A 22,738-nucleotide genomic window follows, 5' to 3' on the forward strand; every position below is an offset into this window, starting at 1 on the left:
TCAGTTTGTTTTTTTTCTTCATTTTTGGTAAATTGAGCTTGGTTTCTACATGGCTGTGAAGTGTTGTTTCATTTGAACGTCTTTTGAAACATTAATGTATGATAGAAATGACATTTTAATATACAGTTGTATTTTATAGTTGACAATTGAGAAATCTTTATGGCAATATATCTGAATTATACAATTGGTTAATTGTTGTAAGAACTTATTTGCAGATTCTGGTTGTATGGTTTTGAAAATGGGCAGCCATTGTACAATGACTTAATTACTGGCCCAAGGACACATAATTAGTTCTCTAGAAGCATACATCAACAAGACAAAATTAAAATTGAAAAATAAAGTCCAGAAATATTTGCAGAGCAACCTATATTACACAATGGTTTACACTAGCTAGCACCTACATCAATGACCAAATCCATTGTTAAATCCTCTGAGTAAAATTTCTTTATGCACAGAATATATCATAGGAACCAACAAAAACACCTACTAAATAATTTAATAAAATGCACAAAAAAATACTAGGATTGAGATAATTCACTATAATGCTAGGATACTTGCAAACACTATACATTGAAATAATTCACTAAAATGCACAGAATACTTGCAAACACAATACATTGAGATATTCACTATAATGCTAGGATTCCTAAGAAACTAATATCCAACAAAAATTGGAAAAAAAAACTCTGTTTTCCCCTCTCAAAAACCCAAAAAACCAAAACTTATCACAATTCACAACACAATCACATTCTTCCCTTCACAACTCCTCTCCTTCTTTCATTTTTCGTGTTTCTTGATCTTCCCCTTAATTTCTTCTTCTATCTAAGAGCTTCAGATAATCTTTTTTTCACACAAGTTATTCATATGACATCAATTCTCCCCTCTTTCTCCCATTTTCAAGATTTCTAAATCTTCTCCGACTTCGTCAATAACTACAATATATCTATAAATCAAGAAATGAACAAAAAAAACAAACAAATAAATCATAATAGAGTATTTTCTTGAATAAATATAAACAAAATACGGAAGGTGAAGAATGAATAATACACAGAAGAACAGGAAAATGTATTGACAACAAGAATACATAATAAAACAACAGAGTGAACAATACACAGCAGAACAACAGAACAAGAATGAACCAATTTGGCGTGCATGACAACAAGAATCACAAAATTGACAACAAAAATATGATCATCATTTAGAATCACAAAACTTAAATTACAAGGAAGTAAACTTTAATATTTATAGTACCAACTATAGATCCAAATCTTCTTCATCTGTGCTCTCATCACTGTTGTATTGATTATCTATAGTTGACCTGGTAAACGATGCGACAAAATTATTACAAAAATTAATGGCATTGATGGGTTTGTAAAAGTAATCTAAATGAAACACAAATTAATCTAGACGTACCCGTCACGCAAATTTGGACAATTGCATTTATCATGGGACACATCTCGAAGCCCACATCCATGACATCGCCTGAATCTTGAGGTTGAATTCTCCTTCGCAGATTTCAATATCTTCCCACATCCTTTTGTTTTCACTTCAGAAGGATCCATAATATTCGGGGATCCATCAATAGTTCTTTTCCTTTGACTTCCAGTGCTCAGTGTTCTACTGCTGTTAATTTCCTTAATTTTGTAGTAGATAGAATCCAATTGTTCCTCCATGAGCTTTGTTCCCTCATCATTCAAATATGCCTCATCAACTATCAATGAAATCTTGAAGGATAACCTCGAGTGTCGTGAAATCAAAAGCTTCTCCGGATCATTGTTGATATTTTCTTCACCCATAGCATATAGTGCTCCAACCATTGCATGTTGTGTCCATCGATTGAGAATATATTTATCAGGCAACTGAAACACTTGGTTGAAACGAAATAAGCTAACATATGCGTGCATGGAATTCCCTTGAAATCAAATTTCTTACAACTACATGATATGTAGTTCTTTTCTTTGTCATGCGTGATCACCTTAGGTTTAGAGGAAGACGAGCTTTGATAATGCATCACACTGTAGATCACTTTCTCATCTCCTTTTGAGATTTGTAGCCATGACTCTCACTGATTTCACTTTGAAACTCAACCCATTTATTTTTTGTGTACACCTTAACCATCTAATGTTCCATAGGCAAATTTTCTTTGATCTTCGGACGCTCATTTATATCAAAATGGTCAGAAACTATCTCATTGTGCCTTTGGTGTTTGAGTTCCCTATTGTAACAGATGATGAAATCCATCAACGAGTTCTTCTTTGAGACATACCTCTTGAAAAATAAATGTGAACTTTTAGAACTTTGACTACTTGAAATTCCAGCTGCAAAAACATGATTAAGATATGCTGGCACCCAATTCTATCTCAATTCATACATCAGTTTCAGCCAATCATTTCGCTCCAATTTTGCACATTTCATAGCCTCTTCCCCAGAACTCTCAAATTCATCCGGTGTTGTTGAATTTTCAATGACATGCTTGATTCTTTGATAATGGTCATGAAAATTCATACGATATAATTTATCTGAGAACTTGTTCAGTATGTGCCACAAACAATATCAATGCATTATTTGTGGGAAAACTTGTGCAATGGCTTTCGTCATAACAGGATCCTGGTAAGTAATGATCACGTTTGGTGCACCTGTAGGCATGACTTCTATGAACTTGTTAAGTAGCCAAACAAAAGACTCAGTTTTCTCATCACTTAGAAAGCCGCAACCAAACACAATTGTTTGATGATTATGATTAACTCCTATGAGTCGTGCAAAAATCATCCCATATTTGTTGGTGTTATACGTCGTATCAAACACAACTACATCACCAAATGAACTGTATGCCCTCCTTGATACAACATCTGCCCAAAAACAGCTACTAAATATGTTTTCAGAATCAATCTCATACTTAAAGAAAAAACCAGAATTATTCTCTTTTTCGGATGCAAATAACTCTATTAGTGTTTCTGCATCGATACCTTTTTGTTCATCCTTCAGCTCTCTCTCAAAGTTTCTAAGATCTATTTCTGTGCAACCAACATGCTCAGACCCTCCATACTCTATCTCCAATAATCTAATTTGCTGACAAGTTGGCACATTGGCTTCTGAAAATTGTTGAGTCAATGCTTTCTTTGCTGCCGAAACACTGCGATGTGACTGTAACAAATGCACGTTTGAAGGAGTTGATAGCGGATGATTATGACTCTCCATAAAAGCACTGAAAACCCAATTTTGTCCACTTTGTGCCTTTACAATAAAAATTTTGACCTACAACCAGTTCTCACTTCACCACGAGCTCTTTCCTTTCTCGGTTTCTCACCATTTGTTTGTTTCTTCTTTTCATCTATATGTCCTTCTTTAGAGAATACAAATTGTTTCCAAATAACCTCATTTGTACTCTTATCTTTCTTGCTATTGTCGATTCTCGTACTAAATCCAGCTTGTAGTAACCCGTCTCCAAATTATGTTAATCAAGCGCCAAATTATGTTTAATTGGCTAAAACATGATTAAGGGATCCTCAAATAGGTTTAAGGAATTGAGAAATGGATCCAAAATGATCAAGAATGGTTCGGTAGAGCTTTGAGCTTCAGAAGGATCGGAAGTTCTGAACAGAGTTCGGAAGCTCCGAAGTGATCGGGGAGCCATAGTTTTGGGTTCGGAAGCTCTGGTACGTTTGGAAGCTCCGAACGTCCAGATTTTTCAACTGTCGGAGATAATGCGTAAGCAGTGACGTCAAGGAGATCGGAAGCTCCAATCTACCGTCGGCAGGCGTCCTCTAAAAACCAGAAACGTGGTTGGTGTGGAGATATCGGAAGCATGGATCGTAAGCTCCGATCGAAAAATCGGAGGTTCCTATCATGGTCTATATATAGGGGTGCTGAGGCTCACTTTTGATTCGCCCATTCACTTTCTTTCTCTCATTCTTAGCTTTTTCTAGTCAATTTAGGGTTTTCTAGGCGTCTTATTGGAGAGCCGGGAGTGGCGAACCGCTTCGGGGATAGCAACAGAGCTGTGCCTAAGTTTTGAGGCAGTAGTCATCAGCGGGCTATCGGCGGACAAATATATAAATTTGAATCCCTATAAATATTAGAGAGTATGTAATAGCTTAGTTAAGACTTTTAGAGCACTATAAGTGACATAGTGTCTATGTGATTATAGGCTGGGAATAATGAGCAGGATTTTCTAGGTTTCTCTTATTGCTGAGATTAAGGTACGAACGTATTATCCGAGATACCAGGTTGAATATAAATTTATTAACGTTGAGCTTTATGCCTTGATTGTATAGCCTATAGTATGGGTCGCTCAGCCCCGTATTTTAGTGGATGAATTTTCATGGACTTGGAGCTGGTTATATCCATGGTTTTATGGTATGTGAGCCACCTCCTGATGCGACGGCCCAGCATGCTACATGCCATGGAACCTTGACTGAGCAGTCTTCTGGATTGGTTTTCCAGTACCCGTCATACTTCATATGCATGCATGGTATATGTAATGTACTTCTGTACTGAGCGTTTAATGCTCACGTCCATAGTGTTTTGTGTTGGATACCTTATTCTATGGGGCAGGACTTAGGTTGGACGAACCCGGAGGTAGCGGTCGGTGAGCTGCATTGGTTCCGTGGAATTTATCTTGTTCCTGTATCAGGATGATGATTTGGGTTTTAGAACTATGATTTCGATGGGGTTGTATAAACATTATTTTATTTTAGCCCGGTTGTTCTGCCGGTGATGTTATATTTTGTTTTTAGTTTCAGCTATTTATTTTAATTGCATGCTTAAGCTTTGATCAGGTAGTGATTCCAGGTTGGGTCACTACATTTATTGGTATCAGAGCATGCATTGAATTTGGGACATAGGTGTACAGTCTTGAGGTTTAATTTTTGGATACTTTTTCTAGATTCAGAGACACCATAGCCCCCGAGATGATAGAGATAGATTTGATTTGCGCAGATTCGTGCAAATGGCTCCAAAGACATTAGAGGGAGGTGAGAGTCCAGATGTGGCTGAGAACTGGTTGGAAGAGATGGAAACTTGCTTCGAAGTGTATTGTTGCACGGATGAGCAGAAAATGCAGGCTGTTAAATTCCTTCTTCATGGGAATGCTCGTAAGTGGTGGAAGTCTACTTCCGCACCGATCATAACAACACGAGGCTTAGCTAATTGGGCATAATTTGGTACAACATTCCAAATTTTACTTTCCTGCAGCTCTACGCCAGGCAAAGACGAATGAGCTGATGAATCTGAAGGAGGGCAGCATGTCTATTGACGAGTACCAATTGAAGTTCTTTGAGATTTTGCCTTACTGTCCGTACATTGCCAGCAGCTCGGAGGCCAAGTATGATCTTTTTCCGTAGGGTCTCAATCCGGAGATTTACTCTCTAGTGTCTATCAACGACGATCCGACGTCGTATGAAGTATTGGTGAACCGTTGCCGCCAAGCAGAGAATACCCTCAAGAGAAACCGAAACTTTTCTTCTCCTTCATTCCGACCAGGAAATTTCTTGGGTCTGAGGACTCAATCTTTTAAGAAGCAGGGTGTGTCTTCTTCTTCTTCTGGTTCCGGTTCAGAAAGTTTTCACCATTTTGGGAAGGAAAAAAACAAGGGTCAGTGTGCGACTTGTGGAGGTTGTCATCCGATTGAGAAGTGCCGCAGGTGAGGAGCTTGTTTTCGCTATGGCGAGATGGGCCACATGAAGAGGGATTGCCCACAGTCAGTTGGAGGATCAGTGTATAGTTCTGGTTCTCAGTGTTCCATTCTGAAGAGGTCGTAGGGACATTTTATTGGGAGCACCAATTAGAGGCCTCGTGTTTTCAGACAGGTGTTTGCACTGAGTCAGGATCAGATTTAGCAGGAATATGAGGATGTTATTGCAGGTACATTTAAATTGTGCGGAATTCCTGCTTTTGTTATTATAGATACTTGTGCATCGCATTCGTTTGTTTCAGCAAGATTTGCTAAGCACTATAGATTGCCGTACATACCTCTAGACGTAGTTTTATCTTTGTCTACCCCGACTGGTCACTCAGCTTTGGCCAAGAGTTTAGTCTTGGGATGTACCTTAGAGTTTGAGGGCTCTGAGTTGTTAGCAAACCTTATGGTTCTAGCAATGGAGTATTTTGACTGTATTTTGGGTATTGATGTCCTGACCTCTTATAAAGCTATGGTGGATTATTACCAGATGATTGTCCAGTTTCGTCCGGTGGAAGGCGATAATTGGTTTTTTTATGGCGAGGAAGCGCAACCCCTTATGCCTCGGGTTTGAGCTTTGAGAGCTGGTCAGGCTTTATAGGCGGGTAGGGAAGGATACCTTATCCATGTGGTTGATACATCCGTAGGTAGCAAGTTTGTAGAGGAGTTACCGATAGTTTGCGAGTACCCCGATGTATTTCCAGATGAGATTTTAGGGTTTCCTCCTGTCAGAGAGGTTGAGTTTGGGATTGAACTTGTGCCAAGGACGACGCCGATTTCTCGAGCACCTTATCATCTAACACCAGCAGAGATGATAGAGTTGCAACAGCAGTTGCAAGATTTTTTGGATAAAGGATATATCCGACCAAGCATTTCACCTTGGGGAATGCCAGTTCTTTTCGTTAAAAAGAAGGATGGTTCTTGTAGTGACCCTTACCAAGATCACCTACTAATCAAAAACTTAAGCATGCAATTATCTTAATTAAAACAGTAAACTAGAATAAACTGTGAAAGCAATAAACATTATACAATCACAAGGAAAGAAATCTATAAATACCCAAATAATTATACAACCAAATCGAATAATGTATTATCCCAATACATCAAAATAAAACCCTATGCTAAATCCCAGCTGGCCATCCACTGCCCAGTCCCTCCTAAATCCACTCGCCTCATCCAATCGCAAACCTGCCCCATGGAATAGGGTGTCCAGATACACAAAGTACGAGCCGTGAGCATAAAACGCTCATCACGAGAGTATGAGTATACCGTATTATATAAATACATGAATGAAAGTGTACCGCCTAATTAACTAGAGGACAAGGTTCAGATAACAAAGACAGACCGGGCCCTGGTATGTAGCATGTTGTGCCGTCGCTTCAGGAGGTGGCTCTCATACCAAATACCAGTGGTTACTCTGGACCCAAATTGATAGAAGTCCATCCACTAACAGGATAGGGCAAAAATCCTACTACCAGACATCTCGAAAGAGATAGATCAATATGCAAATGTATGCAGCATAAAATCATGTCGTATAAATCATGCCGACACATAATACATGCATACTCAGTCAGGATATCTCGAACAGTACTTTCGTACCTCAACTACTAGGCAAGCTCTACCGGCTCTAGGTACACACCTATAGTCCACACTACACAGCGAAATGATACAAATATCATTATATTACTCCAAAAGCCTTAACTAAGCTATTGAATACTCCTAAATATTTTTAGGAAGCAAAAGTTATACCTGCGTCTGTCGTCAGCCCATTGCTATCGCTTGCCTCAAAACTAGGCCATAGCTCCGCTACGACTCCTGGATCGCTATGCCACTTTTGGATTCCCAAAAAGAAGCCTAGAAATCCCTATATCCCTATATCCCTGCTCTTGTTGTATATCCCAGGAACTGATGGACGAACAATTCTTCAATCAGGTCCACGAACAAAAGTTTAATCCCTCTGATAGATTGCACTAGAAAGTCTATCAGAAGTTTCTGCGAAGAGATAGAACAGATATGATCTGCTAATTCAGACTTCAAATTCAAAATTCGCAGACTGAAAATTCTCTTAGACAGAGAGAGGGGGGCGGCCAAAATTCCCAAGACTGGAGGCTAGGGTTTTCGAAAATTTGAGTGTAAGTTGTGTTTAATTTCTGTACTGCAATAACTTATTTATAATCTGGGCTGCTAACAGCTTAGGGCCCATTAGTCATAAGTTCAAGCCTGACAAGCAAAGCCCGCATGTTCAGAAATTAATATAAAATTCATCGTGACTCAGATTGATAAACCAATTTCACCAATGTGCACAGAAACCATTTCTGCATCTTTTAAAGTCAAGATAAATTTTCTGAATCCGAATTCAGTGGTTTCCAAAAATGTCCATCACTATGTTATTTTAGGAAATCTTACTCCCTCTACTCTTAAATAAGAAGTCCCACTTCTTTATTCACTAAATTTAACTCTTTAAATTTAATTATCTCAACGGGGATTAAAAATCCATTACTTGTGTGACCCTCAATGGTTCAGGGATACAGCTAGCCGTGGGCTCACAACTCCTTGTGACTCGGAACAACAATTTCCAACTTGCCCATCGAATCATGGTAAGAGCGCCTAGCAACAGCGCCCCATGATTCCCTAGGTATCACTGATAGTGCCTGCAAGAACCAATAGATTTTGGTTAGCGTACAGTACGGTCTCTTCATCCATATATCCCGATCGAATCAACAACTATTGGTAAATCGAGAGTCGTTCGAGATTCGATAACTATGCAATGCATCTTGAAGATCAAATAGTGACATCGCATGTGCTACTAAGAAACCATTTCTTAAAACACATCATGTACTCTGGCCAGAGATTCGTCACACTAATATCTCCTCAGATTGCATAGGATATCCACACTAGCAAGTATGCGGTGAATCCTTGACAACAAAGCATCGACTCCTATATGTGTCGTAACTGTACCCAATCCCGACACCTGATGACCCCAATAGAGTCGGTAAACGAGTCAAAGTACAATACTAGCATATAGAGTCTAAATGATGTTTCAAGTAGTAAGGACTAATGGTATACAACCAAAACCGCGGACTTTATCCACTCGATAAGTAATAACCACTTGGAAAGTCCGGATAGGGTAGTTCGATCATTCATCGTATGAATATCCATTTGCATGCTTTGAACATCTCTATGTTCCATACCAATGAAACGTGGTACTCGGCATCGCAAATGCTAGTCTCAATCTCGAGCGATCCTTATCCTTATTAACGGACGGCTCAATCGACTAGGAACTGTTTAGAATATACAGTGACTATAAGATGTGTTTCATGATAGCCATCCCCATGTGCCACCACATCTTACATACACTATAGTATATTCAAGGTCTTCATCTAAACATCTTATAGTATGTCACAACATAATAATATGATAAAAGATAAAGTAAATGCCATTATAAAAGTGTAAATTATATTAAAAAAAAGATTGTTTATACATAGAGTCATAAAAGCCCTTAGCCACAAGTTGGCTCACCGGGCACCCACTCTTTCAATCTCCCACTTGCCCTAAAGCCAACTAGTCATACTATGCAGTCCCATTGCTTCGCGATGTTTGTCAAATAATGGTCCTGGCAAGGGCTTAGTAAGTGGATCAGCGATATTGTCTGCAGAGGCCACTCTCTCGACAGTGATGTCTCCTCTTTCCATGATCTCCCGGATGATGTGGTATTTTCTCAGTACGTGTTTGGATCTTTGATGAGACCTTGGTTCCTTTGCCTGAGCAACGGCACCCGTGTTGTCACAGTACACCGGGACTGGACCAACAGCTTCAGGAATAACGCCCAACTCTTGGACGAAATTTCTCATCCAAATGGCCTCTTTAGCAGCAGCTGATGCCGCAATGTATTCTGCCTCAGTGGTGGAATCCGCTGTGGTGTCCTGCTTGGAACTCTTCCAAGAGACAGCACCGCCATTGAGCATGAACACAAATCCAGAGGTTGACTTCGAGTCATCCACGTCACTTTGGAAGCTAGAGTCGGTATAGCCTTCCAATTTCAATTCTCTTCCTCCATATACCATGAACATATTCTTAGTCCTTCGTAAGTACTTAAGAATGTCCTTCACGGCTTTCCAATGCATTTGACTGGGATTGGCTTGATATCTGCTCGTGACACTCAGAGCAAATACTACATCCGGTCTGGTAGATATCATCCCATACATGATACTACCTATGGCTGACGCATATGGTACATGTGTCATTTTCTCTATCTCTTCATCAGTCTTGGGACACATGGACTTGGATAGAGAAACTCCATGACACATAGGTAGATGTCCTCTCTTGGACCCATCCATTGAAAACCTTTTCAATATTGTGTCGGTGTAGGTTGTTTGAGTGAGTCCTATCATTCTCTTAGATTTATCTCTATAGATCTGTATCCCTAGAATATAGGATGCCTCACCCAAATCATTCATCGAGAATCTTCCTGATAACCATATCTTTGTTGACTGCAACATCCCTACATCATTCCCAATGAGTAAAATGTCATCAACATAAAGTACTAAGAATGTCACAGCATCCTTAACTACTTTCTTGTACACGCACGGTTCCTCCGGGTTCTTGATGAAACCAAAATCCTTTATTGTTTCATTAAATTTCTGGTTCCAACTTCTTGATGCTTGTTTGAGACCATAGATCGATCTCTGAAGCTTGCATACCTTATGCTCGCTTCCCATGGATGTGTATCCCTCAGGCTGCGTCATATAGATCTCTTCCTTAATGTTTCCATTAAGAAATGCAGTCTTCACATCCATTTGCCATATCTCATAGTCATACCAAGCAGCTATGGCAATAAGGATTCTTATGGACTTGAACATTGCAACTGGTGAAAAGGTTTCATCATAGTCAACTCCTTGTCTTTGAGTATAACCTTTCGCCACCAATCGTGCCTTGTAGGTCAATACCTTACCATCAGGCCCAAGCTTTCTCTTGTAGATCCATTTACACCCTATTGGAACAATTCCATCGGGAGGATCTACTAAAGACCAAACTTGGTTTGTATGCATCGAATCTATTTCCGACTGCATAGCTTCAAGCCATAAATTTTAATCCGCATCAGAAATTGCTTCCTTGAAGTTTCTTGGATCACATCCAACGTCGGGTTCATCTTGATCCCCTTCAAGAAGAAGACCATATCGAATAGGAGGTCTAGAAGTCCTCTCGGATCTTCTAGGTATAGGCGTGTCCTCTGAAGATTCTTGAGGTATGGGATCATTATTTTGTATTTCGGGTTCTTCTCGAATTTCTTCGAGTTCCATCATCTCGCCTTTCTTATCCAATAAGAACTCCTTCTCCAAGAAGGTGGCATTCCTTGAAACAAACACTTTTGTTTCAGTAGGATGATAGAAATAATATCCGATTGAATTCTTCGGATACCCTACAAAATAACATAAGGTGGATCGACTATCCAACTTATCTCCCACTGTCTGCTTCACGTAAGCAGGACATCCCCAAATCCTCAAGTACGAATACTTAGGAGCTTTGCCATTCCATAACTCGTATGGTGTTTTGTTCACTGCTTTAGTATGGACGTTGTTCAACAACAACACCGCTGTTTCAAGCGCGTAGCCCCAAAACGAAGGTGGAAGCTCAGTAAAGCTCATCATGGATCGAACCATGTCCAAAAAAGTTCGATTACGACGCTCTGATACACCATTCAGCTGAGGTGTCATAGGAGGAGTCCACTGAGAGAGAATCCCATTCACTTTCAGATAGTCCAAAAACTCGGTACTTAAGTATTCTCCACCTCGATCCGATCGAAGTGCTTTAATACTTTTACCTAGCTTGTTTTCTACTTCAGCCTTGAATTCTTTGAACTTTTTAAATGCTTCAGACTTATATTTCATTAAATATAAATACCCATACCATGAATAATCATCAGTAAAGGTAATGAATTAGGTGTGGCCAAATTGAGTACCAATTCTAAATGGACCACAAACATCTGTATGGATCAAATCCAACAGATTTTGACTACGCTCAGGTTTCCCCTTGAATGGAGATTTAGTCATTTTTCCTTTCAGGCAGGATTCACAAGTTGGTAGAGAGTTAATATCAGACATATCAAACATGCCCTCTCCCACTAGCTTGTTCATCCTCCTTGAGGAAATATGACCTAGCCTAGCATGCCAAAGGTTTGCCGGGTTTTGACTATCGATTTTCCTTTTGTTCGTTGTTACCGGTTTATCAACATAATTTATTGGAACGTCTTTTAATTTTAAGTTATATAGATCGTTTTCAAGTTTTCCATTTCCAATCAAACATTCATTCTTGTAAATATTGCAAATCCCATTCACAAAATTGCAAGAAAAACCATCTCTATCAAGCATAGAAACAGAAATAATGTTTTTAATCAAGTCTAGAACAAATAAAACATCTCTCAAAAGTAACTTAAAATCGTTCTGCAAAATTAAATAAACGTCTCCCACAGCTTTGGCTTCAACTCTAGAACCATTTCCGAGCCTCAGCTGGGTCTCACCCATTCTAAGCTTGCGACTTCTTGTCATCACCTGCAAATCATTGCAAATGTGAGATCCACATCCGGTATCCAATACCCAAGAAGTAGTATTAAGTGAAACATTTATTTCAATATAAAACATACCCTTCGCAGTTCGCAACTGCTCTAGATATTCCTTGCAGTTACATTTCCAATGACCGGGTTTCTTGCAGTGATGGCAAACATCCTTGGACTTTTCCATGTTTGAAGCCTTTGTCTTGTTCTTCTTCTCGGGTCCGATTTTCTTGGATGGGGCAGAACGTTTCTTAACCTTTGTACTTGGCCCCTTCTTAGCAAAAGAAGAGGAGCCCACCAAGAGAACCGGTTTATCCTTCTTTAAAGTGGCTTCATATGTTACAAGCATATTGACCATCTCTTCAAGGGAGACCTCTATCTTGTTCATATTGAAATTCACCACAAAACCGTCAAACGATGAAGGAAGAGAGAGAAGTAATAAGTCCACATTGAGTTCATGCTCTAATGCCAAATCAAGCGTTACCACTTCTGAATGAGCCAAATCACGCGTACCCCATGATCACGGACCGAAGTCCCTTCACGCATGCGACACGTCATTAAATCTTTTACAGTAGCGAACCTTTCAGCTCTCGATTGAGCCCCAAAAAGTTCCTTGAGTTGTACGTGAATGTCAGCAGCATTCACGGTATCCTCAAATCGCCTCTGGAGTTCATCAGACATCGAAGCTTGCATATAGCATTTGGCCTTGATATCATGGTCCCACCATTTATCAAGTTTGGCCAACTCTTCCGGACTTATATCAGCTGGTGCTTCCTTTGGAGGAGATTTTTCTAACACGTAGAACATCTTCTCCGAGGTCAAGACAATCTTCAACTTACGGAACCATTCCGTATAGTTTGCGCCAGTCAGTTTATTTTGTTCGAGAATAGAGAATAGTGGATTGCGCGAATTCATCTTAATGAAATACTGAAAAGAAACAGACAATAATCAGTGATTGTTTAATTAATTTACTAAGACATAAAATAGGCAAAATTTATTTTATGAATCTCACTCCCACTATTTTAACGATTTCACTACCCTCTAGTGAAAACGAGAAACATTTTCTTTAGTGGGAACATGGAGTCCAATTGACAAACTATAGTCCCGAATAATATCAGCCAACCATAATTTTCAAAAGGTAGAGCCCAATTGCTTCCAAAGCAACCTCCATGTTTTTACCTCATGTCCAATAAGGGCCCAATAATATGACGCCGTTTATTGTGACATGTCAAGATGACCCATCAATATCAAGTTGTGATGGACGGTCGCCATGTGGATCCCCAATAATATGAGCCAATCCCATGGGAGTTCCATCCAACTTACAACATGTGTCGATCCAATGTACAGCTTTCCGACGAACGGGCCCCCCCAATAATATGAGCCGGACCGTATCTGCGGGTAGCATCTCATACATTGATCGTTGATGGAAGGTAGGAACATTTAAACAATATTTAAATTTCCTTTATTTATCTTGATATCAATTTTAAATCATATTTAAAATGAGGGATTTTAATTTTGAAAATTTGTCTCATCATTTAAAATTTGTATGCTTGCGGGATTCATACAATTTAGTCTAAACATGCATACAATGATAATATCATATATTATATTTTAGGATGATCGATTCCATTACTAATCGACCCGTGGTTACCAATCACGAGTCTAAGTCCAATCCTAGGTGATATGCAAGTATGCAATGCAATCCTATTACATTGTGCTTCCAATTTACATTTCTTCAGTCTTTATCATTGCTTGCTGGTCCCACCTCCATCTTCAAAGACTCCCACTATTTCTAGTGAATTTACAATAAATTACTACGACAAATAAAGAGATACATTTTAGGGGTGGGAACGGGCCATAAACCAGGCCCACTTTTATTACAAATGATAAAATCAAATTTGGGCCATAAACCAGGCCAATTAATAAAACCCAACAATCAATAATAAAGTCAAATGTAAACACCCTAACATACACCTACAAAATTGGTCATGGTAATCGATCATCCTTATCCAATAATATTTAATTCAAAATTAATTTATTGGATAACATGCAATGACAATTAAATTAAAAATGATAAAATCATATTCCATATATAAAATCTTATTGTACATACAAAATCATATTTTACCTTTTTATCAAATAAAATCATATTTTACATATAAAATCCAATTTTATATATAAAATCATATTTTACTCAATATTTCCATAAGATCATATCTTATCATCAATTGTACCAAAAATAATTAATTTCATAAAATCTGATTTAACAGATAAAATCTATAAATTTTCCAAAAATTCAAATTTATCCAAAAATCAATTTTAAAATTTTCGGACTCGAACAATTCGATCCGACGCCTCGTGGACCAATCAAAAACAATTTTCGATCGGACCAAAAATAGAATTTTAACATATTAAAATTTTAATTAAAAATAAAAAATTAATTTTCCCGGGCCGCCCGGGACGATCCCGGGCAGCAAGGGGCAGCGATCCAATCGCTGCCCCGGGTTTGCCCATTAATTTTAAAATTCTTATGTTTCAAAAAACCAAGGCTTAAAAATTTTTGTACAATCGATTAATTTAATCGCTTGATCTGAGCAACCTGGCTCTGATACCACTGTTGGAAAACCGTGTTCAGATCAATCAGAATTGATACCCGGTGCAGCGGAAGTTTTAAAATTTTGTATGGAACGATTCCATATCATGGGTATCAAAACTTTACGATTAAATTATGCGTGTAAAAATTAAATAACAATTAAATTTTTACCTTGAAATCTCGAAACGAGATTATGGACACCAACAGATAACTCTGCTCTTGTTGTATATCCCAGGAACTGATGGACGAACAATTCTTCAATCAGGTCCACGAACAGAAGTTTAATCCCTCTGATAGACTGCACTAGAAAGTCTATCAGAAGTTTCTGCGAAGAGATAGAACAGATATGATCTGCTAATTCAGACTGCAAATTCGAAATTCGCAGACTAAAAATTCTCTAAGACAGAGAGAGGGGGGCGGCCGAAATTCCCAAGACTGGAGGCTAGGGTTTTCGAAAATTTGAGTGTAAGTTGTGTTTAATTTCTGTACTGCAATAACTTATTTATAATCTGGGCTGCTAACAGCTTAGGGCCCATTAGTCATAAGTTCAAGCCTGACAAGCAAAGCCCGCATGTTCAGAAATTAATATAAAATTCATCGTGACTCAGATTGATAAACCAATTTCACCAATGTGCACAGAAACCATTTCTGCATCTTTTAAAGTCAAGATAAATTTTCTGAATCCGAATTCAGTGGTTTCCAAAAATGTCCATCACTATGTCATTTTAGGAAATCTTACTCCCTCTACTCTTAAATAAGAAGTCCCACTTCTTTATTCACTAAATTTAACTCTTTAAATTTAATTATCTCAACGGGGATTAAAAATCCATTACTTGTGTGACCCTCAATGGTTCAGGGATACAGCTAGCCGTGGGCTCACAACTCCTTGTGACTCGGAACAACAATTTCTGACTTGCCCATCGAATGGTAAGAGCGCCTAGCAACATCGCCCCATGATTCCCTAGGTATCACTGATAGTGCCTGCAAGAACCAATAGATTTTGGTTAGCGTACAGTACGGTCCCTTCATCCATATATCCCGATCGAATCAACAACTATTGGTAAATCGAGAGTCGTTCGAGATTCGATAACTATGCAATACATCTTGAAGATCAAATAGTGACATCGCATGTGCTACTAAGAAACCATTTCTTAAAACACATCATGTACTCTAGCCAGAGATTCGTCACACTAATATCTCCTCAGATTGCATAGGATATCCACACTAGCAAGTATGTGGTGAATCCTTGACAACAAAGCATCGACTCTTATATGTGTCGTAACTGTACCCAATCCCGACACCTGATGACCCCAATAGACTCGGTAAACGAGTCAAAGTACAGTACTAGCATATAGAGTCTCAATGATGTTTCAAGTAGTAAGGACTAATGGTGTACAACCAAAACCGCGGACTTTATCCACTCGATAAGTGATAACCACTTGGAAAGTTCGGATAGGGTAGTTTGATCATTCATCGTATGAATATCCATTTGCATGCTTTGAACATCTCTATGTTCCATACCAATGAAACGTGGTACTCGGCATCGCAAATGCTAGTCTCAATCTCGAGCGATCCTTATCCTTATTAATGGACGGCTCAATCGACTAGGAACTGTTTAGAATATACAGTGACTATAAGATGTGTTTCATGATAGCCATCCCCATGTGCCACCACATCTTACATACACTATAGTATATTCAAGGTCTTCATCTAAACATCTTATAGTATGTCACAACATAATAATATGATAAAAGATAAAGTAAATGCCATTATAAAAGTGTAAATTATATTAAACAAAAGATTGTTTATACATAGAGTAATAAAAGCCCTTAGCCACAAGTTGGCTCACCGGGCACCCACTCTTTCACGGAACTTTCGATCCCGGTTGGAACGTTTGATCCCAACATCGGAGCTTCCGCTGTCCCATCAACACATAAGAAATGATGTCATTTTGATGAGCTCGTCCCTGACATCACGTTCGGAGCTTCCGATCCCATCGGAGCTTCCGATCTCTCCTTTGGAGCTTCCGATCCCCATCAGTCCTTAATGGTTCATTTCGTGTTGATTAATCCCTTAATTACCTTATTTGGTTACAGGCTACTACAGTTCTATGTGAATCTGTATCGACTATAGATAGTTGAACCGCGCGACGATTAAAAACAAGTATCCCTTGCCACGAATTGATGATTTGTTCGATCAACTTTAGGGTACCTCTGTGTACTCTAAAATTTTCTTGCGGTCAGGGTATGGTCACTATGATTTTTAGTGATGCCTTTTGGGTTGAAAAATGCGCCTGTAGCGACCCTTACCCGAATCCGCTACTTTATTATAGATAATTACTAAATAAGCATGCATGATACTTAAGCAATGCATAAACAGAATGCAACGGCAGAACAGAAAAGGGAACTAAATCCAATGCCGTCGGCAGAATACAACCGACACTGAAAACCCATCAATAAAAATATTGTATAATAAAACCATATCGAATTAATGTCTCGAATCCCTAACCACTAAGGGAACTCATTGAAAACCTGGCCCCTGGTCTCCTCATAGCTGCAGTCCACCAACACTGTCTAACCATAGGCCTTCCCCATCGAATGGGGTATCCAAAACATACAGAAAACACCGAACATGAGCGACTACACTCAATATGAAAGCAATGATATATAACAAAATATGATGCATGTGAATGGAGTTAAAACCCAGTAAAATCAGTCTGCTCAGGGGAGCCAATGAATATACAGTACTGTGTTGGATAGCTAGTCCGCAGGGTACTCGTATACTCCCCTATCACCATAGCGTCAGTCTCCGCCGTCGCGGCGTCTCCCGGTGATAGACAAAACCATGGGGGCTGAGCCTCCCCACCTGACCCACATCTCACGAGATGCTGTCTAACTTAAATCATGCATGTGATAAAGCACTAAAACATGGTAGATACAAAGAACATAAAAATGAAACATATAATATCATATATCATGCCGGCTATCTCGGTCAGTACTTACGTACCTCAAAATACAGTAGGCAAATCCTAGTAATACCACTCTAGGTTCCAAGCCTATAAGTCAATATTAATCTGAGTCACTGCTAATGCTCTAAAGAGCCTTAACTAAGCTAATAGATACTCCCTAATATTTTTAGGGACTCAATAGTTATACCTGCGTCCATCGTCAGCCCTTTGATGTCGGGGGTCCCAACACCTGGACACAACTCTACTATGACTATCGGAATGCTTGGCCAACTCCCAGGGTATGCCTAGAAGCTAGGAAACCTCCTAAAACCACTAAGAACCGAGAGAAGACAGAAGAAATTGGTGCAAGAAATGAGCTCTCGGACCCTCTATTTATAAGCACAGATCGGAGCGTCCGATTGCTGCATGCGAGCCACTCGTCTGGACAGCACATCGGAGCATCCAATCTAGGCTTTGGAGCATCCGATTTCCCCTCATGGACGTCATCCCTTAGGTCATCATGCTGACGTCACTTTTGGATAGCTGGCTGTATCGGTTCGGAGCGTCCGAACCACGATTCGAGCGTCCGATCGCCACAGATTTGGAACTCCAACGTAGCTTCCAATCTAACTCTCAACGTGTGTCCCTCCGGACCATTTTTGATTGTTCAAAATCCATTTTAGAACTCTTTAGACTCATTTGTAAATTCCTTAATCACAATTTACCCAATTTAATCAAGATTGCCAAGTTTAATTACTCATTTTGGGTACGGGTCACTACAACGCCTGCGGTGTTAATGGATATGATGAACAGAGTATTCCGCGATTACCTAGACAAGTTTGTTGTTGTCTTCATTGACGACATTTTGGTCTACTCGTGCAGTGTCAATGAACATGCGCAACACTTGAGACTTGTACTGCAGATTCTCTGTGAGAAGCAGTTATATGCCATGCTTAGCAAATGCGAGTTTTGGATTGACCGAGTGGTATTTCTTGGTCATGTTATCTCTCAAGAAGGATTATCAGTTGACCCAAGTAAGATTGAAGCTATTTTGAATTGGTCGCGTCCGACTACAGCTTCAGAGATTCGTATCTTTTTGGGTTTGGCAGGGTATTATCAGCGATTTATTGAGAAATTCCCACGAATTTCTAGACTATTGACACAACTGACAAGAAAAGACGTTTATTTTATCTGGTCAAGCGAGTGCGAGCAGAGCTTTGACGAGTTGAAAGGCCGATTGACTACTGCCTCTGTTCTTGCATTACCATCTAGGACCGGAGGCTATGTGGTTTATACAGATACATCTCTTCAAGGATTGGGCTGTGTGTTGACACAGAATGGGCATGTGATTGCCTATGCTTCTAGACAATTGAAGACCCTGTTAGAGTAGGTGCCCGTCGAGCCAAGTGTTGGCCGAGGGTCCTTGAGATAACTCTTGTATGAAAATCTTTATTCTAATAATATTTGACATTATTTAATTTGGCACATCTTTATCTATATACCCATGCTAGTTGCATAGATAAAGTTCTTGAATATACAAATATTAGAAAAAAATATGAGATGGTCATGTGATGAATATCATGAAACTCATATTTGGAATACTCTATATTCTAAACTGTCCCTAGTCGATTCAGCCGCCACAAAGAAGGATAAAGGTCGCTCGAGCTTGAGACTAGTATTTGCGAGTGAGTACCACGTTTCCTTGGTATATGTCCAAGAATGCAAATAGGTTCTCCTTGTAGAGTGCACTCAACAACCCTCCCTAAAGAACTTTCCAAGTGGTTCTCACGTATCGAGTGGAAAGATCCTAGTTTATGGTTGTACACAATTAGTCCTTATGACCCGGGACAACATGTAGACTCTATATGCTAGGCCTTACTTTGACTTGTTTACGGACTCAACTGGGGTCATCAGGTGCCAATGCTGGGTGTTGTGTCGAAACATATAGGAGTCAATGCATTGTAGTCGGGGATTCACCGCTTACCTTCGGGTATGGATATCCTATGTGATCTCATGCATATGTAGCTTGAAATCTCTGATCAGAGTATGTGGTAATTAAGAAAGGGATTTCTTGAATTACACCTTCGATACAACTACAACATGACACATAGTTATCGATTCAATGAAAAATCTCGATAAACCAATGGTTGTCGAATTGGTCGGGATATATGAGTTGAAGCGACCATACTCTACGCTAACCATAATTGAATGGTTCTTACAGACACTATCATTTGATACCTAGGGAGTCATGTAAGCGATACTGCTATATGTTTAACATGATTGGTTGGGTACTATCAGACTCGAGTTTTCTGAAGTTCTTATTATCAAGGAGTTGATAAATAAGAATGGAGCTATATAGGGTATGCTCATATAAGGAACTTGTTGATCCCGAATCACATGGAGATGTGAACCCACTGCTAGTTGTATCATTGAACCATTGAAGGTCACACAAGTACTAGCTTTCTAGATCCCATTGAGAATAAAATTAGTTCAATATGTTGAACGACTTATAAAGGAGTTTATGTAGAACCTAAAATCCAATCTATTAAATCGAATGCATTAAATTAAATAAATATTAAGATTATTATTTTTAAGTTTAATAGATTTAAAATTCTTTATCTTAATTATTTGTTAATGAAATATTAATTATTTATTTAAATGCTTTTATTGTACTAACTATTTAATTAATACTTTTAATTTCTTAAGTTTAATTGCCAAAATAATTTTTATTGTGCAACTTATTTGTTTTAAATATTTTAAGTTTAGCGGTTAGTTATTTTAAATCATTTTAAATGTCTAGCTTATTTATTTAAATGCTTTCAATTGTCCAAGTCGTTTTAAAGATTTTTATTCCGCTTGTGTATTTTATTTAAATGAATTTTGAACAATCATTTAGTTTATTTAAATTATTTTAATCTCTCAGTTTATTATTTAAATATTTTATTTAACATTTTGACATCAAAAAAACTAAATATTGATTTTAATTTCTAAGTTATTGTTTAAATTCCCTCAAACGTTTATTTGTTTTTGTGATGCCTAAATTCTATAAATTAAATTCCATGCGTAAATTAGTCTTAATGTTTAAACTTGTAAAATTCATGGTAATTTAAATGATTTAAATATCCTTAGAATTTATTTGTATGATGTTAAAAATTTAATTGCTTAAATTTCTTGTATTGGTGACTTCCGGCTTCGGTGCGCGGCAAAGGCAAACACGGCGGAAAAATCCTTGATTTTAAATTTAGGTGACCTAAATTTCATGAGAGGTGCAGAAAATAAAATAAAAATCTTTATTTTAGATTTTTTCGTTTAAGAAAAATCGCGTAAGCGCATTTTCGCGCGTAATTCTTTAAATTTCCCAAATTAGTCTTTTATGACCAGGACAAGTGAAATTTTATTCTTGGCATTTAAAATTTAATATTCTAGACTTAGAAATTTAAAATAGGGGCAATTCTACAAGCTAACATTTTAAAATCAAAACTAGCACTTTTATTGGTCAATAAACACTTTTTAACTTGTCCTACTCTCACACACTCACACCTATACATACATATACATATTATATCACACACAACTTAAACCCTAGCACTTTAATCCTATTCTAGCCGCCTCCCACCTCCACTCTCCCTTCTCTCATGCCATTTCTCATTTTCTCCTCCTAGCAACCCATTGGCCGCCCCCTTTCCTCCCTTCCATACCTTCAGCCGCCGTGCAGCCGCCCCGGAGCCACCCTGGGAAGCTTCAACAGCTGCTGGTTGTGGCCTCCTAGCATCAGCCTCCCCTCCCCTTCTCTCTTCATAGTTGGTTTGTTGGTTGTTGAGGCAAGAACTCCTTCCTATCTTTAAAACCCAAGTATAGCTACTATGTTGAATGTAATATAATGCTTATATTTCGAAAATGGTTGGGTGTTGGAGCTGTATTTCGAAATTTTCAGTAGGTCTTGTGTGTGTATGTGTTCGGTTTTTAGGGGTTCAAGAGGGCTTGGGGTGACTTTGTGTATTTTAAATTCTAGCTCACATTTTTAGCTCATATGAACGATTTACATACACTTAAATGAATTTTTGCATGATGTGATTAGAAAATCAGAAATGGTTATGTTGATTTCGATCCTTATTCGTGTGTGTTTGTTGAATTTTAAGTTTCACAAGATGGTGAGCAAGTTATTTAATGCATATGCTTTGAAATGATGTAAATCGAATTGAGTTGCGACGTTGAATTGGAATTTGTTTTTGTGTGAATGGATGAATGGAGTTAAGGGGCTGCCATGGATTGTTCTTTGGGGTAAACATGTATATTTGGATGGGTTAGAGATGAGTTATATGGCTGGTCATGGGGCAAATAGGTTGGATGGTCGCCTAGTGGAGTTTTGTAGGCGTCGGGCTAATGTTTTGGGGAAAAGGGGAGAAGTAAAGTAGCGTCAAGTTAGAGCTTTGTCCAAGGGCCCTAGCTGGTGGTATAGGCATGTTTAATAGTTGTCCTTGAGGGTTTTTGAGGTTTAATAGCTTGAGGGATGAATTTGGGTAGCCATAGTTGTAAGATGACCAAAACAGAATTTTTGTCACTTCGTCTTGTCTTGGGAAAACAGGGCTGGTCGGATTGGTTTATGAGGTCTGGGCAGGGGATATCCCTGATATTATTAATTTATGGGATGTTAGGATCGTGTCGGTGAAAATTGGGCCTATTTCGGATAAGAATCGATTACGTTAGGTGCATTTAAAGTCGGAGTGTCGTGAGCAGATTTTTTCTATCTTTTAGGGGCTGTCCGGAAATTTAAATTGTTTGGGTTGTTCGGGCTACCATTAATGGTTGACTACTAATCCTAGGTGTATTTTAAGGTGCATTTGAGGCGCCGGTTTGAACGGGAAGTCTTTTAGAATTAAATAGGATGAGTTATGGATTTTATGGGTTAACCGCTCGAATTAGGCCCTTGTAGGCGTAAACTTAAGTGGAAGGAGAAATCTTTTAAGCCGA

The 22,738-nt window shown here is 38.7% G+C and overlaps 2 protein-coding genes across 2 annotated transcripts; one reads left to right on the forward strand and one right to left on the reverse strand.

Annotated features, from left to right (window-relative positions):
- Positions 1-2,355: 2,355 nt before the first annotated feature.
- LOC140862008 (protein FAR1-RELATED SEQUENCE 5-like) lies at positions 2,356-3,198 on the reverse strand. Its single transcript, XM_073265015.1, has 2 exons — positions 2,578-3,198; positions 2,356-2,472 (listed from the first exon to the last, which is right to left on the reverse strand). The coding sequence occupies exons 1-2, from the start codon at positions 3,196-3,198 to the stop codon at positions 2,356-2,358; spliced, it is 738 nt and encodes a 245-aa protein (XP_073121116.1).
- A 15,365-nt stretch (positions 3,199-18,563) lies between these two features.
- LOC140862015 (uncharacterized mitochondrial protein AtMg00860-like) lies at positions 18,564-19,157 on the forward strand. The gene has a single exon (XM_073265023.1). The coding sequence runs from the start codon at positions 18,564-18,566 to the stop codon at positions 19,155-19,157; it is 594 nt and encodes a 197-aa protein (XP_073121124.1).
- Positions 19,158-22,738: the final 3,581 nt, after the last annotated feature.

The sequence above is a fragment of the Henckelia pumila genome, chromosome 1 (assembly GCF_033568475.1).
Source record: "Henckelia pumila isolate YLH828 chromosome 1, ASM3356847v2, whole genome shotgun sequence".
Taxonomy (NCBI): domain Eukaryota; kingdom Viridiplantae; phylum Streptophyta; class Magnoliopsida; order Lamiales; family Gesneriaceae; genus Henckelia; species Henckelia pumila.

What these genes read in the sequence shown, in the direction of transcription:
- LOC140862008 (XM_073265015.1), bottom strand. Translation starts at nt 3,198, where the DNA reads ATGGAGAGTCATAATCATCCGCTATCAACTCCTTCAAACGTGCATTTG. An exon ending in TGACGAAAGCCATTGCACAA is followed by an intron (nt 2,473 to 2,577) that starts GTTTTCCCACAA and finishes CAAAGAATCAAG; the next exon opens with CATGTCATTGAAAATTCAAC.
- LOC140862015 (XM_073265023.1), top strand. Translation starts at nt 18,564, where the DNA reads ATGGATATGATGAACAGAGTATTCCGCGATTACCTAGACAAGTTTGTT.